General features: G+C 47.4%; 1 protein-coding gene across 6 annotated transcripts in view; it reads right to left on the bottom strand.

Annotated features, from left to right (window-relative positions):
* The window catches only part of TTC7A (tetratricopeptide repeat domain 7A), a 267166-nt gene that overhangs the window by 192963 nt on the left and 52603 nt on the right, over window positions 1-21600 (bottom strand). For all 6 annotated transcript variants that reach the window (XM_073339137.2, XM_073339138.2, XM_073339139.2 and 3 more), the window contains 2 exons: window positions 20065-20225; window positions 19567-19630 (listed from right to left, as the gene is read on the bottom strand). In XM_073339137.2, coding sequence (XP_073195238.1) covers window positions 19567-19630; window positions 20065-20225 — 225 coding nt within the window. The remainder of the gene's footprint in view (window positions 1-19566; window positions 19631-20064; window positions 20226-21600) is intronic.

Here is a 21600-nt window from a genome sequence, read left to right as displayed (position 1 = left end):
GAGGGCAAGCTGTTTGTATTTACATTATCTACTGAATGTCAAATATTCTAACTACACCCACAGCGTGTACCTCCCTGAAGCTTCCAGAGTACATTGGGCAGCTTTTTTCCCTGTTCTGATGATGCCTGGCACTAAGAAACATCGTTAGATCTTAGTAATACCTAGCTATCATTAGAGCTGCTCTGTAAATTTATTATCCCAGTTATGTAAATGCAAGCAGGGAAGATGTACAATTACAGCGATATTTTACCTTAGCTGTAAAAAAAAAAAAAAAAAAAACGGTTACTTTCTCGTAACTTTGTTCTACGGGATGTGTTGTTTACGTCCATTCCACATTAGGTGTGCGTGCTGCGTGCACAAGCGTAGGAAACTTTTTCCCTTAGCGGCTCCGATCGGGCCGGTGGGCCCCCCAAGTGGCGCCGCTGCACCCCGCATATATACCCCCGCCGGCCCGACCCCCTCCGGGTCCTTCTTGCCGGCAACTCCGACAGAGGGGTAGCAGGGTGGGTGGTGGAATGGACATGAACAACACATCTCGAAGAACAACAGTTACGAGAAAGTAAGTAACCGTTTTTTCCCCTCTTTGAGGGCTTGTTCACGTCTATTCCGCATTAGGTGAATCACAAGCTTACCTCTGGAGGAGGGTAGGAGTCACGGAACAACTGTGCGGAGGACCGCTCTGCCAACTGCCGCATCCTCTCTGGCCTGCTGGTTGACCACATAGTGGATTGTGAAGGTGTGCACCAAGGACCAGGTGGCTGCTCTACAGATCTCCTGGATCGGGACCTGTGACAGGAACGCCGTGGAAGTCGCCTGCACCCTGGTTGAGTGGGCCATGACCGCCGGGGCCGGAACACCTGCGAGCTCATAGCATGCCCGGATGCAGCTTGTAATCCAAGACTAAATCCGCTGCGCCGACACTGGGTGGCCTTTTATCCTCTCGGCTACAGCCATAAACAGCTGCGTGGATTTTCGAAAGGGCTTGGTGCGCTCCAAATAGAACACCAGCACTCGACGCACATCCTGGGTGTGCAAGCTGCGGTGACTCGGGTCCATATGGGGTTTCGGGAAGAATACCGGCAGACTAGTGTCCTGGCCCAGATGGAACTGGGAGACCCCCTTAGGGAGGAACTTGGGGTGCAGCCGGAGCTGCACCTTGTCCTTGTGAAATACTGTGTACGGTGGCTGAAAGGTGAGGGCCCTCAGTTCGGACACCCTTCTGGCCAAGGTAATTGCAATCAGAAATGCCACCTTCCAGGAAAGGTGGAGGAGAGAACAGGTAGCGAGGGGCTCGAAAGGGGGTCCCATGAGTTTAGAAAGGGCCAGGTTAAGGTTCCATGGAGGGACCGGGTGGCGGGAGTATGGGAACACCCTCTCCAACCCCTTAAGGAACCATCCCACCATTGGGTGGGAAAACACCGAGCCCCCCAAGAATCCCGGATGGAAGGTGGAGATGGCCGCCAGGTGCACTCTGAGCGAGGACGGGGCTAGCCCTTGCTGATTGACGTGCAGGAGGTACTCCAGAATGGCCTGCACCGGGGCCTGGCCCGGCCGCACCTGTCGGGATTCACACCAACACAAGAACCTTTTCCACTTGGCCATATAGGCCGCCCTGGTAGAGGGCTTTCTACTGCCAAGCAGAATCTGTTGCACAGGAAGGGAGCACTGGCTCTCCAAGGCGTTTAGCCACAGAGCCTCCACGCCATCAGGTGCAGATGTCAAGAGATAGCAAGAGACGTGAAGAGTAACAAGAAGGGTTTCTTCAGGTATGTTGGCAACAAGAAGAAAGCCAAGGAAAGTGTGGGCCCCTTACTGAATAAGGGAGGCAACCTAGTGACAAAGGATGTGGAAAAAGCTAATGTGCTCAATGCTTTTTTTGCCTCTGTCTTCACTAACAAGGAAAGCTCCCAGACTGCTGCGCTGGGCATCACAACATGGGGAGTAGATGGCCAGCCCTCTGTGGAGAAAGAGGTGGTTAGGGACTATTTAGAAAAGCTGGACGTGCACAAATCCATGGGGCCGGACGAGTTGCATCCGAGAGTGCTAAAGGAATTGGCGGCTGTGATTGCAGAGCCATTGGCCATTATATTTGAAAACTCGTGGCGAACGGGGGAAGTCCCGGATGACTGGTAAAAGGCTAATGTAGTGCCAATCTTTAAAAAAGGGAAGGAGGAGGATCCTGAGAACTACAGGCCAGTCAGCCTCACCTCAGTCCCCGGAAAAATCATGGAGCAGGTCCTCAAGGAATCAATCCTGAAGCACTTACATGAGAGGAAAGTGATCAGGAACAGTCAGCATGGATTCACCAAGGGAAGGTCATGCCTGACTAATCTAATCGCCTTCTATGAGGAGATTACTGGTTCTGTGGATGAAGGGAAAGCAGTGGATGTATTGTTTCTTGACTTTAGCAAAGCTTTTGACACGGTCTCCCACATTATTCTTGTCAGCAAGTTAAAGAAGTACGGGCTGGATGAATGCACTATAAGGTGGGTAGAAAGTTGGCTAGATTGTCGGGCTCAACGGGTAGCGATCAATGGCTCCATGTCTCGTTGGCAGCCGGTGTCAAGTGGAGTGCCCCAGTGTCCTGGGGCCGGTTTTGTTCAATATCTTCATAAATGATCTGGAGGATGGTGTGGATTGCACTCTCAACAAATTTGCGGATGATACTAAACTGGGAGGAGAGGTTGATACGCTGGAGGGCAGGGATAGGATACAGAGGGACCTAGACAAATTGAAGGATTGGGCCAAAAGAAATCTGATGAGGTTCAATAAGGATAAGTGCAGGGTCCTGCACTTAGGACGGAAGAACCCAATGCACAGCTACAGACTAGGGACCGAATGGCTAGGCAGCAGTTCTGCGGAAAAGGACCTAGGGGTGACAGTGGACGAGAAGCTGGATATGAGTCAGCAGTGTGCCCTTGTTGCCAAGAAGGCCAATGGCATTTTGGGATGTATAAGTAGGGGCACAGCGAACAGATCAAGGGACGTGATCGTTCCCCTCTATTCGACATTGGTGAAGCCTCATCTGGAGTACTGTGTCCAGTTTTGGGCCCCACACTGCAAGAAGGATGTGGATAAATTGGAGAGAGTCCAGCGAAGGGTAACAAAAATGATTAGGAGACTGGAACACATGACTTATGAGGAGAGGCTGAGGGAACTGGGATTGTTTAGTCTGCAGAAGAGAAGAATGAGAGGGGATTTGATAGCTGCTTTCAACTACCTGAGAGGTGGTTCCAGAGAGGATGGTTCTAGACTATTCTCAGTGGTAGAAGAGGACAGGACAAGGAGTAATGGTCTCAAGTTGCAGTGGGGGAGGTTTAGGTTGGGATATTAGGAAAAACTTCTTCACTAGGAGGGTGGTGAAACACTGGAATGCGTTACTTAGGGAGGTGGTAGAATCTCCTTCCTTAGAAGTTTTTAAGGTCAGACTTGACAAAGCCCTGGCTGGGATGATTTAATTGGGGATTGGTCCTGCTTTGAGCAGGGGGTTGGACTAGATGACCTCCTGAGGTCCCTTCCAACTCTGATATTCTATGACTGCAGGTCGGGGTGGAGAAGCCGCCTGCCGTCCTGTGTAATGAGGTCCCGGTGTAGGGGCAGGACTACTGGGGCCTCCACCGACAGCTCTAGGAGCTATGTGTACCAGTGTTGGCGGCCCGAGGCTGGGGCGATGAGGATCACCGCCGCCCTGTCCCTGCGCACCTTGAGCGGGACCTTGTGCACCAAGGGGAGCGGGGGGAAGGCATACATCAAGCCCCCTATCCATGGGATAGCAAACGCGTCTGCAAGTGAGCCCAGGCTGCGGCCCTGGAATGAGCAGAACCGCCGGCACTGGGCGTTGGCCCTGGTGGCAAACAGATCTACCCGGGGAAACCCCCACCTGCGGAAGAGCGAAAGCACGATGTCCACCCTGAGCGTCCACTCGTGTATGCGGTACGACCTGCTGAGGGAGTCCGCCAGCTCGTTCCGCACCCCCGGGAGATAGGACGCCTCCAGGTGAATTGCATGGGCTAGGCAAAGGTCCCAGAGGAGGAGAGCCTCGCAATGGAGTGGTGAGGAACGAGCCCCGCCCTGCTTGTTTATATAAAACATGGCAGTAGTGTTGTCCGTCAGAACTGTCACGCTGTGACCACTCAGAGTGGCGTGAAAGGTCTGGCAGGCGAGACGAACCACCCTGAGCTCCTTCACGTTGATATGGAGCGACCGCTCTGCCTCGGACCACAACCCCTGAGTCACGAGGTCCCCCAGGTGAGCCCCCCATCTGTGGTCTGATGTATCCATTACCAGCGTCAGGTCTGGAAGTGGGGCGGCAAAGGGGATGTCTTCACAAACCACAGGCTGGGACGGCCACCACAGCAGGGAGTCCAGCACATCCCTTCGGGCTGTCACTACCAAGTCCAGGGGGTCCCTGCCTCGGCAGTACACCTGAGTGAGCCACGCCTGCAGAGTCCTGAGTCTCAGTCTGGCATGCCTGACCACGTGCGTGCATACTGCCATGTGGCCCAGCAGCCGCAGGCAGCACCTGGCTGTTGTTGGAAACTGGCGCAGGGAGGCCACTGCTTGTTGGATAGCCTGGAATCGGGATACCGGAAGGCTTGCCCTGGCCTGCTCCGCATCCAGGACCGCCCCTATGAATTCCACTCTCTGTGTGTGTATAAGCGTGGACTTGGGGACGTTGACCAGGAGCCCCAGTTTGCGGAACAATCTCAGGGCCACCTCCACATGGCCCTGCACCTCCGCCTTGGATCGGCCCGCCAGGACCCAGTCGTCGAGGTACGGGTACACCTGGATTCTCTGCCTCTGTAAGAAGGCCGCCGCCACCGCCATGCACTTTGTGAACACCCTTGGGGCCGTGGCTAGATTGAATGGGAGAACCGCGAACTGGTAATGTTCTCGGCCCACAGTGAAGTGTAGGAACCATCTGTGTGCTGGGAAGATGGCGATATGAAAGTACACGTCCTTCTTGTCAAGGGCAGTGTACCAGTCCCCTGGATCCAGGGAAGGGATGATGGGGCCCAGAGAGACCATGCGGAAGCAGGCCTTGACCAGGAACTTGTTGAGCCTGCACAGGTCTAGGATGGGGCAAAGGCCCACTTTGGCCTTGGGGATGAGGAAGTACCGGGAGTAGAACCCTTTTCCCCGTAGGCCGTAAGGCACCGCCTCTACCACCCCTGTCTCTAGCAGTGAGCGGACTTCCTCCTCTTGGAGATGCCTGTGAGAGGGGGGCGAACTGGAGCGAGTACCCGTTTCGCACCCTGCGTAAGACCCAACTGTCTGACATAATGGTGGACCACACACGGGAGAAACAGGACAGGCGGTTCAGGAAACAAAGGGACAGATCCGGTGTCTGGTCTGGTATGCTGTCCTAGAGCGCACCTTCAAAAGCCTGGCTTAGTGCCCGGATGGGGTTTATGCTGGCCTTGGTTCTGGCCCAGTGCATTACTGTTATTATTGTTATTGCGCAGTCGCCTGTTATCCCTGCCTCACCTACAGTAAGGCTCAGGCCTATGGCGAGGCTGGTACTGGCATTGAGGGGGAGGCTGCGGCTTAATGGGCTTCCTCTGGGTTGCCGGGGTGTGCATACCCAGCGACTTGAGCGTAGCTCACAAGTCCTTGAGGCTATGCAGCCTCGCGTCTGTCTGGTCCGAGAAGAGCCTGGACCCTTTGAAGGGGAGGTTCTGGAGTGTATTCTGGACCTCAGGGGGCAGGCCTGACTCCTGGAGCCAAGCCGAGCGCCTCATGACCACCCCTGACGCGATTGTTCTAGCCGCCGCATCTGCCGAATCCAGGAAGGCCTGGAGAGAGGTCTTGGCTACTGCCTTGTCCTCATCCACGAGGGCCGTGAACTCCTGTTGGGAACCTTGTGGGAGGTTGTCCTTAAACTTCCCCACTGCTGCCCAGGAGTTAGCCTGCTGGTTAGCAATCCTCAACTGAAGGCCCCCAGATGAATATACCTTTCTACCAAAAAGGTCCAGGCGTTTCGCCTCCTTGGCCTTAGGGACAGGGGCCTGCTGATCATGGCACTCCCTTTCGTTCACTGCTGAAACCACTCGGGAGCATGGACTCGGGTGCCAGAACAGGAACTCACAGCCCTTAGATGGGACAAAGTATTTACACTCCACTCCTTGGAGCGCTGGAGGCCTGGGTCTGCCATATAGTCTTATAGTTAGACTGGATGGTCTTAATGAGCGGGAGCGCTATTCTGGATGGACCTTCGGGGCTCAAAATGTCCACCATGGGATCCTCCTGCTCAACCGTCTCCTCGGCCTGCAACCCCAAATTTTGGGCTACTCTGCACAGAAGTTCCTGGTGGGCTCTATGGTCTATCGGCGGAGGGCCAGACACCTCTGTACCCGCCACTGCCTCATCGGGGGAAGAGAAGGAGGTTAGCTGCTTCTCGACCAGCTCTGGTTGGTCCTTCTGCTCCCCATCTCCCATGGTAGGGGCCCCCAGCTCAGGCCGGGGCGGGAGTCCATGGGACGGCACCGGGCTAGGTGCCAAACTCTCCAGTCTATGCTGGAGGCCTGGATACTGTTGCCTCCGGCACCATCTGGCATCGGTGAGGGGACTGGGACCGCGGCATCGAGTAACTTGCCCTGGACGGGGCCCCTTGGCGCTCCCGATAGGCCCAGGAGGTCCAGAAGGTCCAATGGCCTGACGGCCCCCATTGAAGTTGCCAGCTTCCTTGAGGGTCCCTGCTTTCCGGGTCCCGGTGCAGGTAGCTATAGCAGCCAGAGCCGGACTGCGGCTACGCCAATCGTGAAGGCCATGGCGGTGCCAACGATCTGCACCGGCGGGGGAACGAGCAGCTCGTGGCTGAGCGGGACCGGGAGAGGTACCGGTATCCCTGGGACCGGTACTAGCGTTCCCCGGACCGGGACCGTCCGCGGGAGACCTCTGGTGAGGGACGTTTCAACTCCTCCCAGTGCCGGTCTCGGCGGTGCTGGAGAGCGGCGTGCCCTTTCTGGTGCTTCTTCGCGTCAACCCACTGCCAGTGCCGCAACCTCCTTCTGGGCCGCTGGCGAGTGCGAGTCTGCAGAGTCAGAGCTCGACCGGTACCAACTCCGGGAGCAGTGCCAGGACGGTGTCCTCGAGCGGCACACAATTCCCGGCTTACCCCTCAACGGCACCCGAGGCATGGGCGCCAGAGGGTTCTCCCTATACGGGAGCGGGCTCGCCGCCAACAGCTTGATGAGGTCCTTTGCAGCCTCCAAGGCGCCAGGCGTGGAGGGCTGATCCGTTATGCCCTTGAGCCCATTGTCCACACTGAACTCATTTAGGTCTGGGCTCGGTGGGGCTTGTGCTGCCGGGACCGCCTGTGTCAGTGCCCGTACCGTGGCCTTCCCGCTCTTGTCGGCGCTGGGGGCCTTGGGAGGCGCCGGCCTCCTGTGGGGGAACGACCACACCTTCCCTTAGGCTGCGCCGGGGGCCGCATCGGGGAGGACAATCGGTGCCGGGGCCTAGCCTGGCGCTCCGGGGCCGACAGTTTACGGTGCTTCGCCGGTGCCGGGTCTCTCGTCGGCTCCGGGGCACTACGCACCGAGGAAGCCTCAGCCGGCGTCGTGCGTTCCAGGCCCGGCAGCTGCAATGCGGCCTTCATCCACAGCCACTTTAGGCGAAAGTCTCTTTCTTTCCTTGTCCTTGGCTTAAACGCCTTGCAAATCCTACACCGTTCAGTTTGATGTCCGTCCCCCAGGCAACATAGACACGAGTCGTGGGGGTCACTAACTGGCCCAGGTTTGCGGCACGTGGCGCAAGCCTTGAAGCCTTGGGCCTGCGGCATGCCCCGGGGCAGGTGCTGAAGGCCTCCAAGCACCTAATGACTTAAGCGTCCACAATCTGTATGTAAACTAACTGATAACAGCTACTTTAAAGGCTAAGGGACTGCTCTTCTACGAGAGAGAGAGAGAGAGAGAGAGAGAGAGGGGTTGTTCCAACGCCTCCACGGACGGTAAGAAGGAACTGGAGGGGGTTGAGCTGGCAGGGTTATATATGCATGGCGCAGTGGCCCCACTCGGGTGGCCCGCCGGCCCAACGGGAGCCGCTAAGGGAAAAAGTTTCCGACGCTCGTGCACACCTAATGTGGAATGGACGTGAACAAGCACTCGAAGAACTTTATATTTTCAGACAATGTATTACACATAGTACAGTTCAGTGAAACCTCCACTCCATAATCACAAGATAAATTGTTTTAACATCAGGATAACTAAATCAGAGGCCCCATTATTTATCCTTGGAAATGTTCTATTTGGTTTTAATTCAAGGTTGAATTATCAGTATGTTTTGGATTGACGAACACATCTTATTTTACCTATGAATGCATACAATTCTAAGCTTACAAATACACATCAATAATTTTTTACATGTACATAAAAGCTTACCCTTTTTCTCTCTGTCTTCAAATTTATAGCTACATTACATTATACTGTATTTTTCACTTTTTCTGATTGCTTGAGGGACTATTAAGATGATCAGAGGAATGGAAAACCCACCTGATGGGAGAAGACTCAAAGAGCTTGGCTTGTTTAACCTAACCAATAGTAGGCTGAGGGAAGATATGATTGCTCTCTATAAATACATCAGAAGGATAAATACCAGGGAGGGAGAGGAGTTAAAGTTAAGCGTTAAGTGGACACAAAACCAAATGGATATACACTGTCCATCAACAAGTTTAGGTTTGAAATTAGGTGAAGGTTTCTGACCAGGAGTTTCTGAGGAGTGAAGTTCTGGAACAGCCTTCCAAGGAGAGCAGTAAAGGCAAAAAACCTAACTGGCTTCGAGACTGAGCTTGATAAGTTTATGGAAGGGACGGTATGAAGAGACTGCCTACAATGGCATATAACTGATCTGTGACTGCTAGCAGCAAATATGCCCAAGAGCCATTGATGGAACACTAGATGGGGAGGGCTCCGAGTTACTACAGAGAAATCTTTCCCAGAGGGCTGGCTGGTGGGTCATGCCCACATGCTCATGGTCTGATTGCTACATATAGGGTCAGGAAGGAATTTACCCCCAGTTCAGATTGGCAGAGACCTTGGGTTTTTTTCGCCTTCCTCTGCAGCATGGGGCGTGGGTCACTTACAGGTTTAAACTACCGTAAATGATGGATTCTCTGTAATTTGAAGTCTTTAAACCATGATTTCAGGACTTCAGTAACTCAGCCAGAGTTTGAGTGTCTATTAAAGGAGAGGGTAGGTGAGGTTTTGTGGCCTGCAGGAGGTCGGACTAGGTGATCACGATGGTCCCTTCTGGTCTTAGACCAGTGGTGGGCAACCTGTGGCCCATCAGGATAAGCTGATTGCGGGCCGCGAGACATTTTGCTGACGTTGACCGTCTGCAGGCATGGCCCCCCATAGCTCCCAGTGGCCACGGTTCACCTTTCCTGGCCTATGGGAGCTGTGGGAAGTGTGGCCTGCCGCTTCCCGCAGCTCCCATTGGCCAGGAACCGTCTTAGAGTGTATGGGAACAGTGGTCTCCAGCTGTGGACCTCAGACCATTAGTGTCAGTGCTGACTGGTCACAAGACGAGCCTTTTTTTCAGCTGCTAAATCATGTTTAAAGGCAGGCAAAAATACAACAGACCCTTTCCCAATAAGACTTCTCCATATAAGTAACTGTTATAGTTGCCACAAGGATGTTCAACTGTTCACACAATCATGATTGGGAGGGAAGGTGGTCTACTCCATAAAAAGAGAAACCCCTGTTCTAGACTATTACCTGGGACACAAGACCGTTAATGCGAATTCATCATGAAGATCTAGGGTAGACAGTTACCTTAAATATATAATGGTGTATTTAATTTATGCTACTATACCACATAATTATGTGACAATTGTGGCTTAGTTATATCATGTTTATTACATATATCTGTAGAAAAAACAAATTGAAGCAGCAAACCCAAACAGCCATTATTTCAGCAGTTATTCTACATCTATCTTATTCTACAGAAAATTAAATTCTACAACATAGAGACGTGCTTCTTAATAATATGTAAAACAACAGTATGAATTACAGGCTAACAAACTCCATGTAACAGCCTCCTATTTCATAGAACAAGTAGATAGGAAGTATCCTTTAACTGCTCGCTTTGAAACATAGCTTTAAAAAAACCCATTAAAATCTTTAATGAGTGCTTCTCCCTGCCTTCTAATTTATGGGCATTCTAATGTTCAATTTGTGTCTTCTTAGAATAGATATAATGGGCAGATCCACTGCAACCAAGGAGGGGGGGCAGCATATTGTATACCAGTGTACTGTATAATGTAATTGTGGTGATTCAATATCAACATTATGAAAGCAAAGCAAATGCCATTTAGGTATTTCCCATTTAGACTGGCAATAACCTCTGTTTTGGTTTCTGAAATCTCAGTTGAGGGTTGGATATCTTCTGAAATCCCAGTCAGGGAACTGGTAATGGAATATTTAGCCTTCCACCCTTAGAGTCTCAGTTCTGCAAATTGGTGTGCTTGGAATCCTTTCATGTGAGTGGAGCTCCATGTGGGTGCAGGTTCAGTCCATGTGGAGAAGTTTACAGGCACAGAGGATGGGTTACCCTCTGACCCACAGAATGGCCCTGAGGCAAATCAGTGTAGTGGAATTTACACTACCAGCGCCCCCGTGGTGGGAAAAGAGGAATTCTGTTTCCGAGAATGTCAATGGCATATTCCTTTACAATTTTTATCTTAGGAAGTCCTGAAATCACCATATATAGGTTAATTCACAAGGCCTCACATTTGGCACTGTTAGTCCCACCAAAGAGAACATGAGCATTTCCCCACCTAGAACAACTGACAGATGGAGTGAGTGGATAGCAAAGGAAACTTTGAGTCATTGCTCCAAGTATTTATCCTTAAGACATGAAGGTCAGAGAAGAAAGTCAGTTAGTCCCTATGCAGAAATACTCAAGTAGGGACCAGGACATTCCAGAAGATTCCACTTATAGAATTCCCACTGCATTCTTCTGTGGAAGGCAGGGAGAAGCATGCTCCCCTCACTGCTCATGAAAGAAACCATGGGTTCAGCATACAAACCCCACAGGTCCTCCTAGAATGCACAGATCACAGGGATCTACCAGGACACTGGGCCATCTGCCCAGAGACCACCTGCCACTGCATGGACTCTGGGTTTCCCACCACTGCTTCTCCCCAGGGAGGCCCCCTTTTTTATTTAAAGGTGGGCACTGCTGAATAATTAATATAGATTCTGTTTGTACTGGGCACACTGAGGGGGTGTGGACTTTCTGTGGCAGGGGCCCTCTGGCAGGTTCCTCATCAGCTTTTAACAGCCCAGATTCATGTACAGGTGTAAAATCTACCCCCAGGTCTGTAAATAATTTTGGAGACGTAGGGCCAGATCCTCAGCTGGTATAAATGGGCACAGTGCCACTGAAATCAACGGAGCTGTGTGCATTTACACCTACTTAGGATCTGGCCCATAAAGCACTCAAGTACTAAATATTACTTCATTCTTTTTCCTAAGTGCTTTCCTCTAAGTAAAATGCATCAGTAATATATACAGACAATTAAAAAGATATCTGCTGTGAATTGCTAGAGAACTACAGAACTCAAATAAACAAAAAATTGGCTGTTTTCCACTCCCACAGTGTAACAGGGGCATGCAAAATGAAGCAGAGAAACTCAGCAACTCAGCTGCTTCTTGGAAAGTTAACAGCATGTGACTACCCCCTTTCAAATTTTCCCTGTGTTTTGGCATTTGGTAAAGCAATATGACTATCATATCTTTTACTGGTTATATTTTAATGGCTTCTATTGTAATAGAACTAATTCTGAAATATCACAAAAAGCAAGACAGAAAAATAATAAGACAATGTAACAAGTTTAACATAAATCAGGTATGGGCTGTACACCTGGAATAAAATATATTCGATAGCTAATACAATAACTGATGACATGTGAAAAGCTCCCATCACCTTAGTATCTGAATGCCTCTCACAAGCTTGGAAGGAACATACATTCCCGCAAAGGAAAAGGAAAAAGGCTCTCAGTCCATGTCCTGCTGCCAGATTAAAGCTGCTTATTCAAGAGGCTTTAATGTAAGTGGTGTATTTTCTGAAGCACATTCTGGGCATATTCTGCCCTCCATCTTCTTGGGAGGTCCGTAGAAAGAAAGTAGTCTTGTGTTGCACCCTAGATGTGACAACACTCAGACTTGCTGTACAAAAGTGCAGCACATTGGTTTGGAGAGATGATGACAGGAAGATGTAGAATGGCAATCTTGTATCTCATTCATCTACTACGACAGATACCCTCCCCCTAGCCCTCAGGAAAACAATCTTGAGAGAAAGTTTCATAACAGTTGGTAGGCTACTGTAGATCTGTCATCACTGGGTTTACTCCCATTTGAAAAAATTCCACAACAAAAGGAACTGGAAGATTGTGAAATGTTCCAGGTGTTATTACCCTATGCAGATAAAGGGTCAAACCCTGCTCATCTTACTCTTGCAAGCAATCCCACAGAAATCCATTGGATTGCTCACATATGTAAAGAGAGCAGGGTATGTCCCAAAATCTGTTACCATGCACCATCCTCTCTTCTCTCTCAGACTCTCCAAGATCAAATCCCCACTGTGGACTCAAATCAGAAATGAGAGTTGATGATGGCATTGAGTTTATTAGTCTTGGATACAGGCAGTTTAATTTCCAATATGATACAGAAGACAGAGCAGAAGGCCAAATCAAGCTAAAGTTACCCTGCCTCATTCGTGAGCCGACAGTCCTGCTACGTTCTGTTGATCCACAGCCGCCAGCGAGAGACTATGCTATAATACAGCCTCTTGCCACAAAAGCGGACACTAACAAGGCCTCAATAAAGGCAATTTAAGCTGTGCTTTAGATGTCAAACTCAAGAGTGGAATAGATTCTAAATGTAAATTAACAGCTAAAAAATTACTTTAAAATAAACACACAAAAGCTAACAGAAAATGTTCCATTCCTGGCTCTGAGAAACCTTTGGCCAGTGTGGCCAATTACAGTATAAAAAATATTCCAGAGAATGGTTATTTAAATAAATACAACTACATTAAGGGAAAATCCTGCCAGACTCTCTCTTCCCTCCCACCAGCACAGAATGCCTGGCTGGCAACAGAACCAGTACCATTCCACTATGTGAGGGTGTGGGTAGCAGGATATGGGGAGCCCACTCTGAGGCAGGCTGGGGCAAGATGCCAGGGAGCACTATACAGAAATGCAGGGTAAGTGTTTTGGGTGGGTTAAATTAGGGGAAGGATTGGACTGGTGGAGTTAAAACTATACTGATCAACCTGCCAATCCCTGACATATATGGTGGGCATATCTCAGCCCAAAGGGTTCTACAGCCCTCAGGCTGACTGATGGCCACAAGAAAGCCACATTGATCCTTCTGGTTCTGAAGGGAAGATGTCTTCTCCCCATGTACCGTTTAGGCAGCCCATGTACCGTTACTTGGGCAATGTCTACACTTAAAATGCAACAGCAGCACAGCTGTAGACACTACCTGTAGTGCTTCAGCGTAGACACTACCTACAGCAATGGGAGGGGATCTCCTGTCACTGTAGAAAATTCACTTCCCCGAGAGGCAGTAGCTAGGTTGACGGAAAAATTCTTCCACTGACCTAGTGCTGTCTATACTGGAGGGTTAAGTCTGCATAGCTATGTCTCTCAGGGGTGTGGATTTCCCATACCCCTGAGAGATGTATTTATGCTGTTGTACATTTTCAATGAAGACTAGTGCTTGGGCTGTGCAAAGAGGATGAGAATTAGGCCTTCAATTCTTAAACAACCACAATCTGCTCTGTGATTTCAAGTAATCTTTAGGCTGTCTGGTCTATTTCTATGGATTCCTTGAAGAGGATACTGTTGTCAACTGTGGTAACTAACTTAATATCAGGTGGCATTGAAAAGGACATCTGCCAAACTCAACAATCGGGCTAGAATACCTTCGCTTATCATGAAAATTAGATTCCCATTTTCAATGAGACAGGAAGCATGTTGGAACACAATTGAGATAATTTCCAGAGGAAACTGAACCTCAGATGCGAAGTGATGTTAAGAATGTTACTTTATATATATATATATATATATATATATATATATATTTATTCTGAATATGGTATTTCCTAGTTTAAAAAAAGTTTCTGTTTTATTTGTGAATTGTGCTATTTTGCAATCCAAAAAAAACTATCACACACTTTGGCTCAGAGACACAGTCAATGTAATACTGAAATAATGCCCAGTTACTATTAGAAGTCATTCTCCTTTTTATTGAAATGAGGAAAAGGATTCATTTAAAAATTACTCACAGGAGCAAACATGATAAGAGGAAAGAAAAAAGTGAGGACACTGTCATAGGCTCTGATTCTGCACCATTAAAGACAATGGGAGTTTTGCCATTTCCTTCAGTGAACGGAGGATCAAGCCCATAGGAGCTTTAATGTGAAAGCTTTTGCCAGGGAAAGTTCTTGTAACAACGGAGGTGTCCTGGGGCCACTACATAGCCAGGGTTCGTTTGGGTGAATGAAAGGTTAGGAGGGTGACAGAAAGGCAGAGACAAATAATCTAAAATTCATCAGAATATGTAGAAAACCCCCCAACAATGGCACCCTCCCCTCATAGGTTACTTGAAAAATTATTCCTTGAAAAACATTTTACTCCCCCTCTTTCCCTCTGGACTCTCCATGCCTGCTCCATGGTTCTCCTTTTTGACCCCCAGGTGTCTGCATATATCAGCCCTCAAGCCACCATTGTTTTCCCTGCTCTCTGCCCTTCCCCCTTCTTTCTGCCTTTGCCCGACCACAATACCCAGAGGAGCAAAAGACGCAGGAACATTCACATACAGAGGAGACATTTTTCCCCAAGAGAGAACTGCAGAGAAAAGCAGCGACATGGCCACTCTGTACCTTCTAAATACAGTAAAAGCTTTGTTATCTGGCATGACGGAGGTATGGGGGTGCTAGTTAATCAAAAATTCTGGTTAACTAAGAGTTATACTTACCAATGGAATACCAATTTTCAAAGAATTCAAATACAATAAAATGAATAAAGTATAAAATAGAATACAGGTACTCCAATCCAGTAGCAGTACTGCACTGCAGAGTGGTTGGTTTCTTGAAGCACTTAGTTGTATACAGGTAACCTACTGTATAGAAAACTTTATCTTAAGACACTACATATCACTATGGGCAGTGCAAAGCGTACACCCAAATCACTAAAAATACACTTAACACAAACTATACTGAACATAATTTAATCTTTCACTTCAGGATCTTGCAGTGCCTCAGGGTCATCATTATCAACATCAATTATGACTGTAGATGTAGAAGGTGTAGGAGATTCTGAATCTGTAACGACCCTATGACACACCCTGGAAGCTGCTTTTTTGAATAAATCCCTGATACCAGCTTTCTTCCTTGTCTTCTGCCTCTTTTGCATAAAAGAGCACAGAATGTGCAATTGCATAACCTCCTGGGCAGCACACTCGTCCCAGTTCCTAGACTGAAGATTTGTATTGGGAGATATCAGAAATGCCGGTTAATAGAGCTTTGTGGTTGATAAATTGCCGGATAACACAGCTTTTACTCTAACATGCTGGAATGGATAGCACTCCAGGAGATAGGTTAGAGGGGAAACAAAGCATCCCAAGCTGTGTGTTAGAGTGGATTGCTCCTGATGAGTCAACCTCATTGTACATTTTTGTTAATCTTGAGAGTTGATTATGGTAAATACTGAAAGAAAGACTAAAGCAGCCAGAAACACAAGAGCCCTGTGCTCACTGGCATACAGAGATATATCACTGTCATTTTCCACTCTGCAGGAAGGTGAATGTGTATGATTCACAGTGGTTAACTTTACAGCTTTCCAATCAAGGGGGAGACCTTGTCTCTCGTTAACTTACTCCCCTAGGCTTCAGTAAATTAAAAAACACAGCCACCCCTCCAACTAGCCTGCAGCCAGGATGCCCTGGCCAAGATCTCAGACATTATGTCATAAACCTAGCAAAATTTCCCCTTGTTGGTAGTTGAATGGGAGAACTACAGGAAAAATGTCCATGGGTCACATCGATCTTTTGGGCACCAGAGCGCAGCCACTATTTCTGCTAGACAACTTTTTCCTGTGCTTGCATTCCTATTTATTTGTCATGTATATTCTTTAAAACAGCAACAAGCAAAACGCTTGTCTGTACATTTACTCTTAAAGGAGGAGCAGCGCAGTTTCTCTACATTGCTGTTTTCACCCTGCTTCTCTTGTAGCACTCTGCTATGGAGCCTATTTGCCAAATGATACAGCAGTGTGTGCATTCTTTGTCAAATAACACATTACTTTCTTTCTCCTCTTTCAGACCCTGGTGTACCAGGCCTGTGAGGCATCTCCCCAAGCCCCACTGACCACATAAGGCAGGACCTCCCCAGGGATGGTCTACAGAGAGTGACACTAGGAGAAAGCTACTCTTAGTGGCCAACATCTCCAAAAGCCTGCTCTCTTCTTCCATGGACAGCAGGCCTAAACCTTAGCAAGCTGCAGGGTTGCCAACAACTGTGATTTTATCACAAGTCTCAAAATATCTGTTGCCTTTCTTAAAGCCGTAGCTCCTAGAGTCCAATGATTCAAAGAGAATCTCAGCTTTCAGTTACCAAAAGAAAAAATGTTTTTAGGTAGGGTGACCAGATAGCAACTGTGAAAAAACAGGACAGGAGGTGGGGGGTAATAGGCGCCTATATAAGAAAAAGTCCCAAAAAACGGGACTGTCCCTATAAAAACGAGACATCTGGTCACTCCATTTCTAGCACTTGTGGCTGCAGAGAAAAAGCAACTGTGCCTTCAGACAGCTCAGAGAGCCAATAAAAAAAGCCCCAAATCTATTATTGTTTTTAAAAAACTCACGATTTTTAAGCCAATCTCATGGCTTTTGATGGCCTGACTCATTGTTTTTGAATGTTTGGAGCAGGCAAAGCTAGTGCTGTCAATTTTTTCAGAGGTTTGTGTGGAGGGAAGAGGAAGACTTGATGATTGGTGGGAAATGAAGAAAGGTCACAAAGAGTCAAGATTCGTTACGGAAAGTTCCAGAGGCTATAATTAAAAAGAAGAGGGGAAAAAATGCACTGTACTCTTTCCCTCTCTTGTTCGTCCGTGAGCTGTCTGTTTAGACTGTAAAGTTTTATAAACTGACTGTTTTGGGGCAAGGGCCAGTGTTATTATGGGGTATTTAAAGCACACAACACACCTTAGCTGCTACATAAATAATAAATATTGAACATTCATTTAAATAAATTGGACAACATCAATGACGAAAAGCTATTTTCCAGGGTCTAAGGGGATGCAAAACCATTAAAGGTTACTTGATACTCTTCTGGAGAGAGGATTTTTTTTATTCGTTTTTTTTCTTTAAGAGACTTGAGTTCACATATAGCTGAAGTTATAATGGTTATAAATATAAGTTATAAACCTGGTGATTTCCATGTGGTCCATTAAGAATGCTGTGCACATAACATAAATCCCTTATTCACCATGACTGCAGCAAGTCAAAGACCATTCAAGGCTAGAAGAGCAGGGCTGTTTCAGATAAAGACTAAGATGCACGGACAGACTACTGAATATTGGAAAGACTGAGCAGCACATATCTGCATTATGCCTGGCTTTAGACACTATTACTAGTCCTCCATTTTTATGACCAACAAATTCAGAGAAATTCAGAAAGGTAAATTTGTAGACTTACAAATGGTAAATATCAGGGCAGGGTTTAGGACAGGGGTGGGCAAACTACAGCCCGCGGGCTGGATCCGGCACGTCAGAACTTTGGATCCGGCCCGCGGGATTGCCACCCCCATGATGCCGTGGGCCCCGCGCCGCTCCCAGAAGGGGCCGGCACCACATCCCTGAGGCCCCTGGGGGCGGGGGACGCACGGGGCGAGGGCTCTGTGCACTGCCCTTGTCAGCAGGCTCCACCCCCGCAGCTCCCATTGGCCAGGAACGGGAAACTGCGGCCAATGGGAGGCCTCTCTCCACCTCCCACAGGGGCTGCAGGGACATGGTGCCAGCTGCTTCTGAGAGCAGCACAGGGCCAGAGCAGGCAGGCAGGGAGCCTGCTCTGGTCCCAGTGCGCGCCACTGCCACCCCAGAGCCACTCCAGGTAAGCGGTGCCAGGCCGGAGCCCACACCCCGACCCCTCCTGCACCGTGCCCCTGAACCCCCTGCCCTGAGTCCCCTGCTGCACTCCTCCTGCACCCCAACCCCCTGCCCTGAGCAGCCTCGTACACCCTGCACCCCTCCTTTTCCCCAACCCCTTGCCCTGAGGCCCTTCCTGCACATCGCACCCCCTCCCACATCCCAACCCCCTACCCCAGCCATACATTTATTGCCCTGCATGCAATTTCCCCACCCAGATGTGGCCCTGGGGCCAAAAAGTTTGCCTACCCCGATTTAAGAGAAGTGTGTCAGAAATCCAACGTGACTATGGTGGACATAAAAGTTCCATTTCACAGAGCTCAGATCCAATCCTGCTAAGCATTTAAGTGCATGCTTTACTTTAAGCACTTTAGTCCCAACGAAGTCAACAGGAGTACTGAGACGCTTAAGAGCTTGGCTGGGTTTGGTCACAGGGTGATCAGGTTCATAGACACAAAAGTTGTGATAGCAAATTATCACAGATTCCAGTAGGAGCAAATTGGTAATAAAGAAGAATGCAGAACCACACAAGACAGTATTTACATTCTCTTACCATTCTTTTCATTCCCAAGTAATTTAAAAATATATGTATACACTTGATGCTTACCTTTGAATTCACCAAAGGTAACTTATTTAATTCTGAATTCTGCATTACTTGTTTATAAACTGTTTTCCCTTTAAAAAGGTTGTTTTTTTAAAAAAAGTTCATGTCTGTAGTGTACTTCTCTACAAAGTTGCTCTAGTGCTAACAATTATCAGACGCAATAACCATTATTGCAGCCTTTAACAAATAAAACATTTATTTTACCACTATAGTAAACAGTACAGAAAACCTGCAAAACTTAGAGTTACAATTACAGTTGCTCCCAAACAGACTAATGCACTTCCTTTTTTCACAAAAATGTGTACTTTTGAACAAACACGCCTTGTGCATCAAAGCACAGCAGATCCCTTATTAATTTCAGTTGCACACTCAACTCATTTGATGCCTGCAAAATTGTCATTTGTAAACACGAGAAGGCTTGTAAAAAAAGCCAAAACCCAATTCATTTAAATTTGTGAAGAGGAAAAGTTTGTTTTCCCTTCCTAATAATCACCTACAAACTGCATTTCAGCAACATCAGGAGTAGAAACATTATTTTCCAAACAACAATGTGGACAAATCATTCTTTTCTTGAAGGATCCCTCAGCCCTTCACTGAATATCCATTTAATAAGCAATAATAAAAGCTGAGTCATTAAGAGAAGACACAGTTGGTTCCTGCCTTACTACTGACTTATTTCCCGGGGTCTGGGAGAGATTCTGTAAACATGGGGATTCTTTGCAGGTTTACAAAAACTTCCAGAAGACTTGACACACAAATGCTACATACCCCTTATTGCTGTCATTATTAAATATTCATTTTGGCTTACCATAGATTCACTGATTAAGAGGAGGAGAAGAGCCTCTTCTATGTTGTCTTGAGGGCAGTACAGGCTGAAAGACAAAAAGTTTTTTATAAACAACATCAGGAATTAGCCCACTAGTCTCTATTTTTAATGTCACAAGAGGACCAGTAACTTGAAACATCTCATGTATGATTCATTTGCTATATAATACCCTCTTTTTCAGATCCACATAATTAAAAGCTCTAGTGCGTATTCTAAAATGGACTATTTTGACCCACCAGAATCTTCATCCCATTCCACAACTGAGATAGCTGTTTAGTCAGATATTTTCCATTCATGGGAAATAACTATATACTCCAGATTTAGGTCTGGGTTTTTCATAAGGCATTTTGATTAGAAGTTAAAATAAATAAATAAAAATGAACAATACTACATGGGTCAGAAGCCAAGTTGGCACTGAGGAACACTTCATCCACACTTTTTCCTCTCAGAGTGGAAACCAAAATAAAGAGCTGTGCTTACTTGTCTCCTGTGTATAGCTGGGGTCTCCGCCGAAGAAGACTGTTAACGTAAGAGTTATCTTCCTTGTTCATGAACTCAGGCAGAGGATCAGATAAGGGGCTCCAGTAACAGTCTTCACTCAAGGAGTGGAGGAGCACTTCGGCTAGCTGTTTGGCTGCTGTCTACAGATTAACAGAAAGCACCAGAAATTATTAAAAAGGCTCTCACATGCAGGAGGCATGTCTTCAAGCAGGAAACAAGTACAAAACACACTCGGGACCTGACTTTCAGAGGTTCTGAGCATTAACTGTCCAACTGAAGTCACTAGGAGCTGCAGGTGCTCAGCTCCTCTGAAAATCAGGCCCTAGAAGTTTGGATGGTCCATTCTAAAGTGGCAGAGAAAGAGTAAGAACTTCTGGAAGAAAGGGACATGTTTGATCAGGCAAGTGAGAAGTGATTCCCCCACGGATATTTCAGGCCCCAGCTACACTCCAAATAGTTGGCTCTAACCATATTCGCAGCTTTCCCTGTCTGAAAAATTCCACCCTTGTCTCAGCCCAGAGGGTAATATTTTGGGTTTTTTTACATTTAAAGGACAATCCCTTCAGCTGTTTGAATTATACAACAGTGAAAGAGAAACAACCTGTTTGAGTATTACTACTCTTTTTGCTCCTACATAACTTCAGAACAACAAAAACAAAAACTTTATGCAGGGATAGGAATTGTGACATGTCCTTCCTTGGGCAGTACATGGGATAAAGGAACCTTACGCATCTCCCACCCTCACTCCCACAACGTAAGGGCATGTCACCATCTGGTCCAGGAGATCCAATGTTGTGAGCAAGCTGAAGTGAATCGGAGGAACCCTTATACTGGCATTTCCTGCCTTTTTGTTCAAATGTATCCAATGCATCCCATTGGTTTTTGCATAGAACATATGCAGATTATAACACATATATGTACACACACACTATTACATATAAAATACATGGTGGGGAACAACTAGGCCTGCCACATTAGTATGTTTTGCATATAAGATAAGTATACCTATAAATACTAATATGTCAGTCCTAGTTGCTCCCCACCATGTATTCTAATGTCAAAAATAGTAGGAATGACCTCTCCAACTTCAATCCAGTTTATCTATACCTATGGAAAGTTCCTATTACCAGATTGCCAAAAACAAAAAACTGTTGATGCTGACTTTTATTGTTTCTTTTTTGACCATCTCATCACACAAGGACATCATCTTGTTAGTTAAGATGCAACAGCAGTAATGTGCAGTGTTTCTTGAAAACTGGAAAGGAAGGTTTCATTTCTATACCCAGATAATGGCAAACTGATTTGAATGGCTGGTATTGGAGAAATACTGCTCCACATAACTCCTTGGAGCCTTTATACTTCCATGCACTGATAAATGATGGAAAGCTATCTGCTAGTAACCAGCCTTTTCTATACTTTTTATAACATGTAAATATGAGCAAAATACCCTACAGTACTGTGATATTAGCCAATATCATTTTATCATCTCAGCATATAACCATTTAGTCAGTTTCA

Source organism: Lepidochelys kempii, chromosome 3 (genome assembly GCF_965140285.1).
Source record: "Lepidochelys kempii isolate rLepKem1 chromosome 3, rLepKem1.hap1, whole genome shotgun sequence".
NCBI lineage: Eukaryota > Metazoa > Chordata > Testudines > Cheloniidae > Lepidochelys > Lepidochelys kempii.
This window is presented reverse-complemented; position numbering and strand designations above follow the sequence as displayed.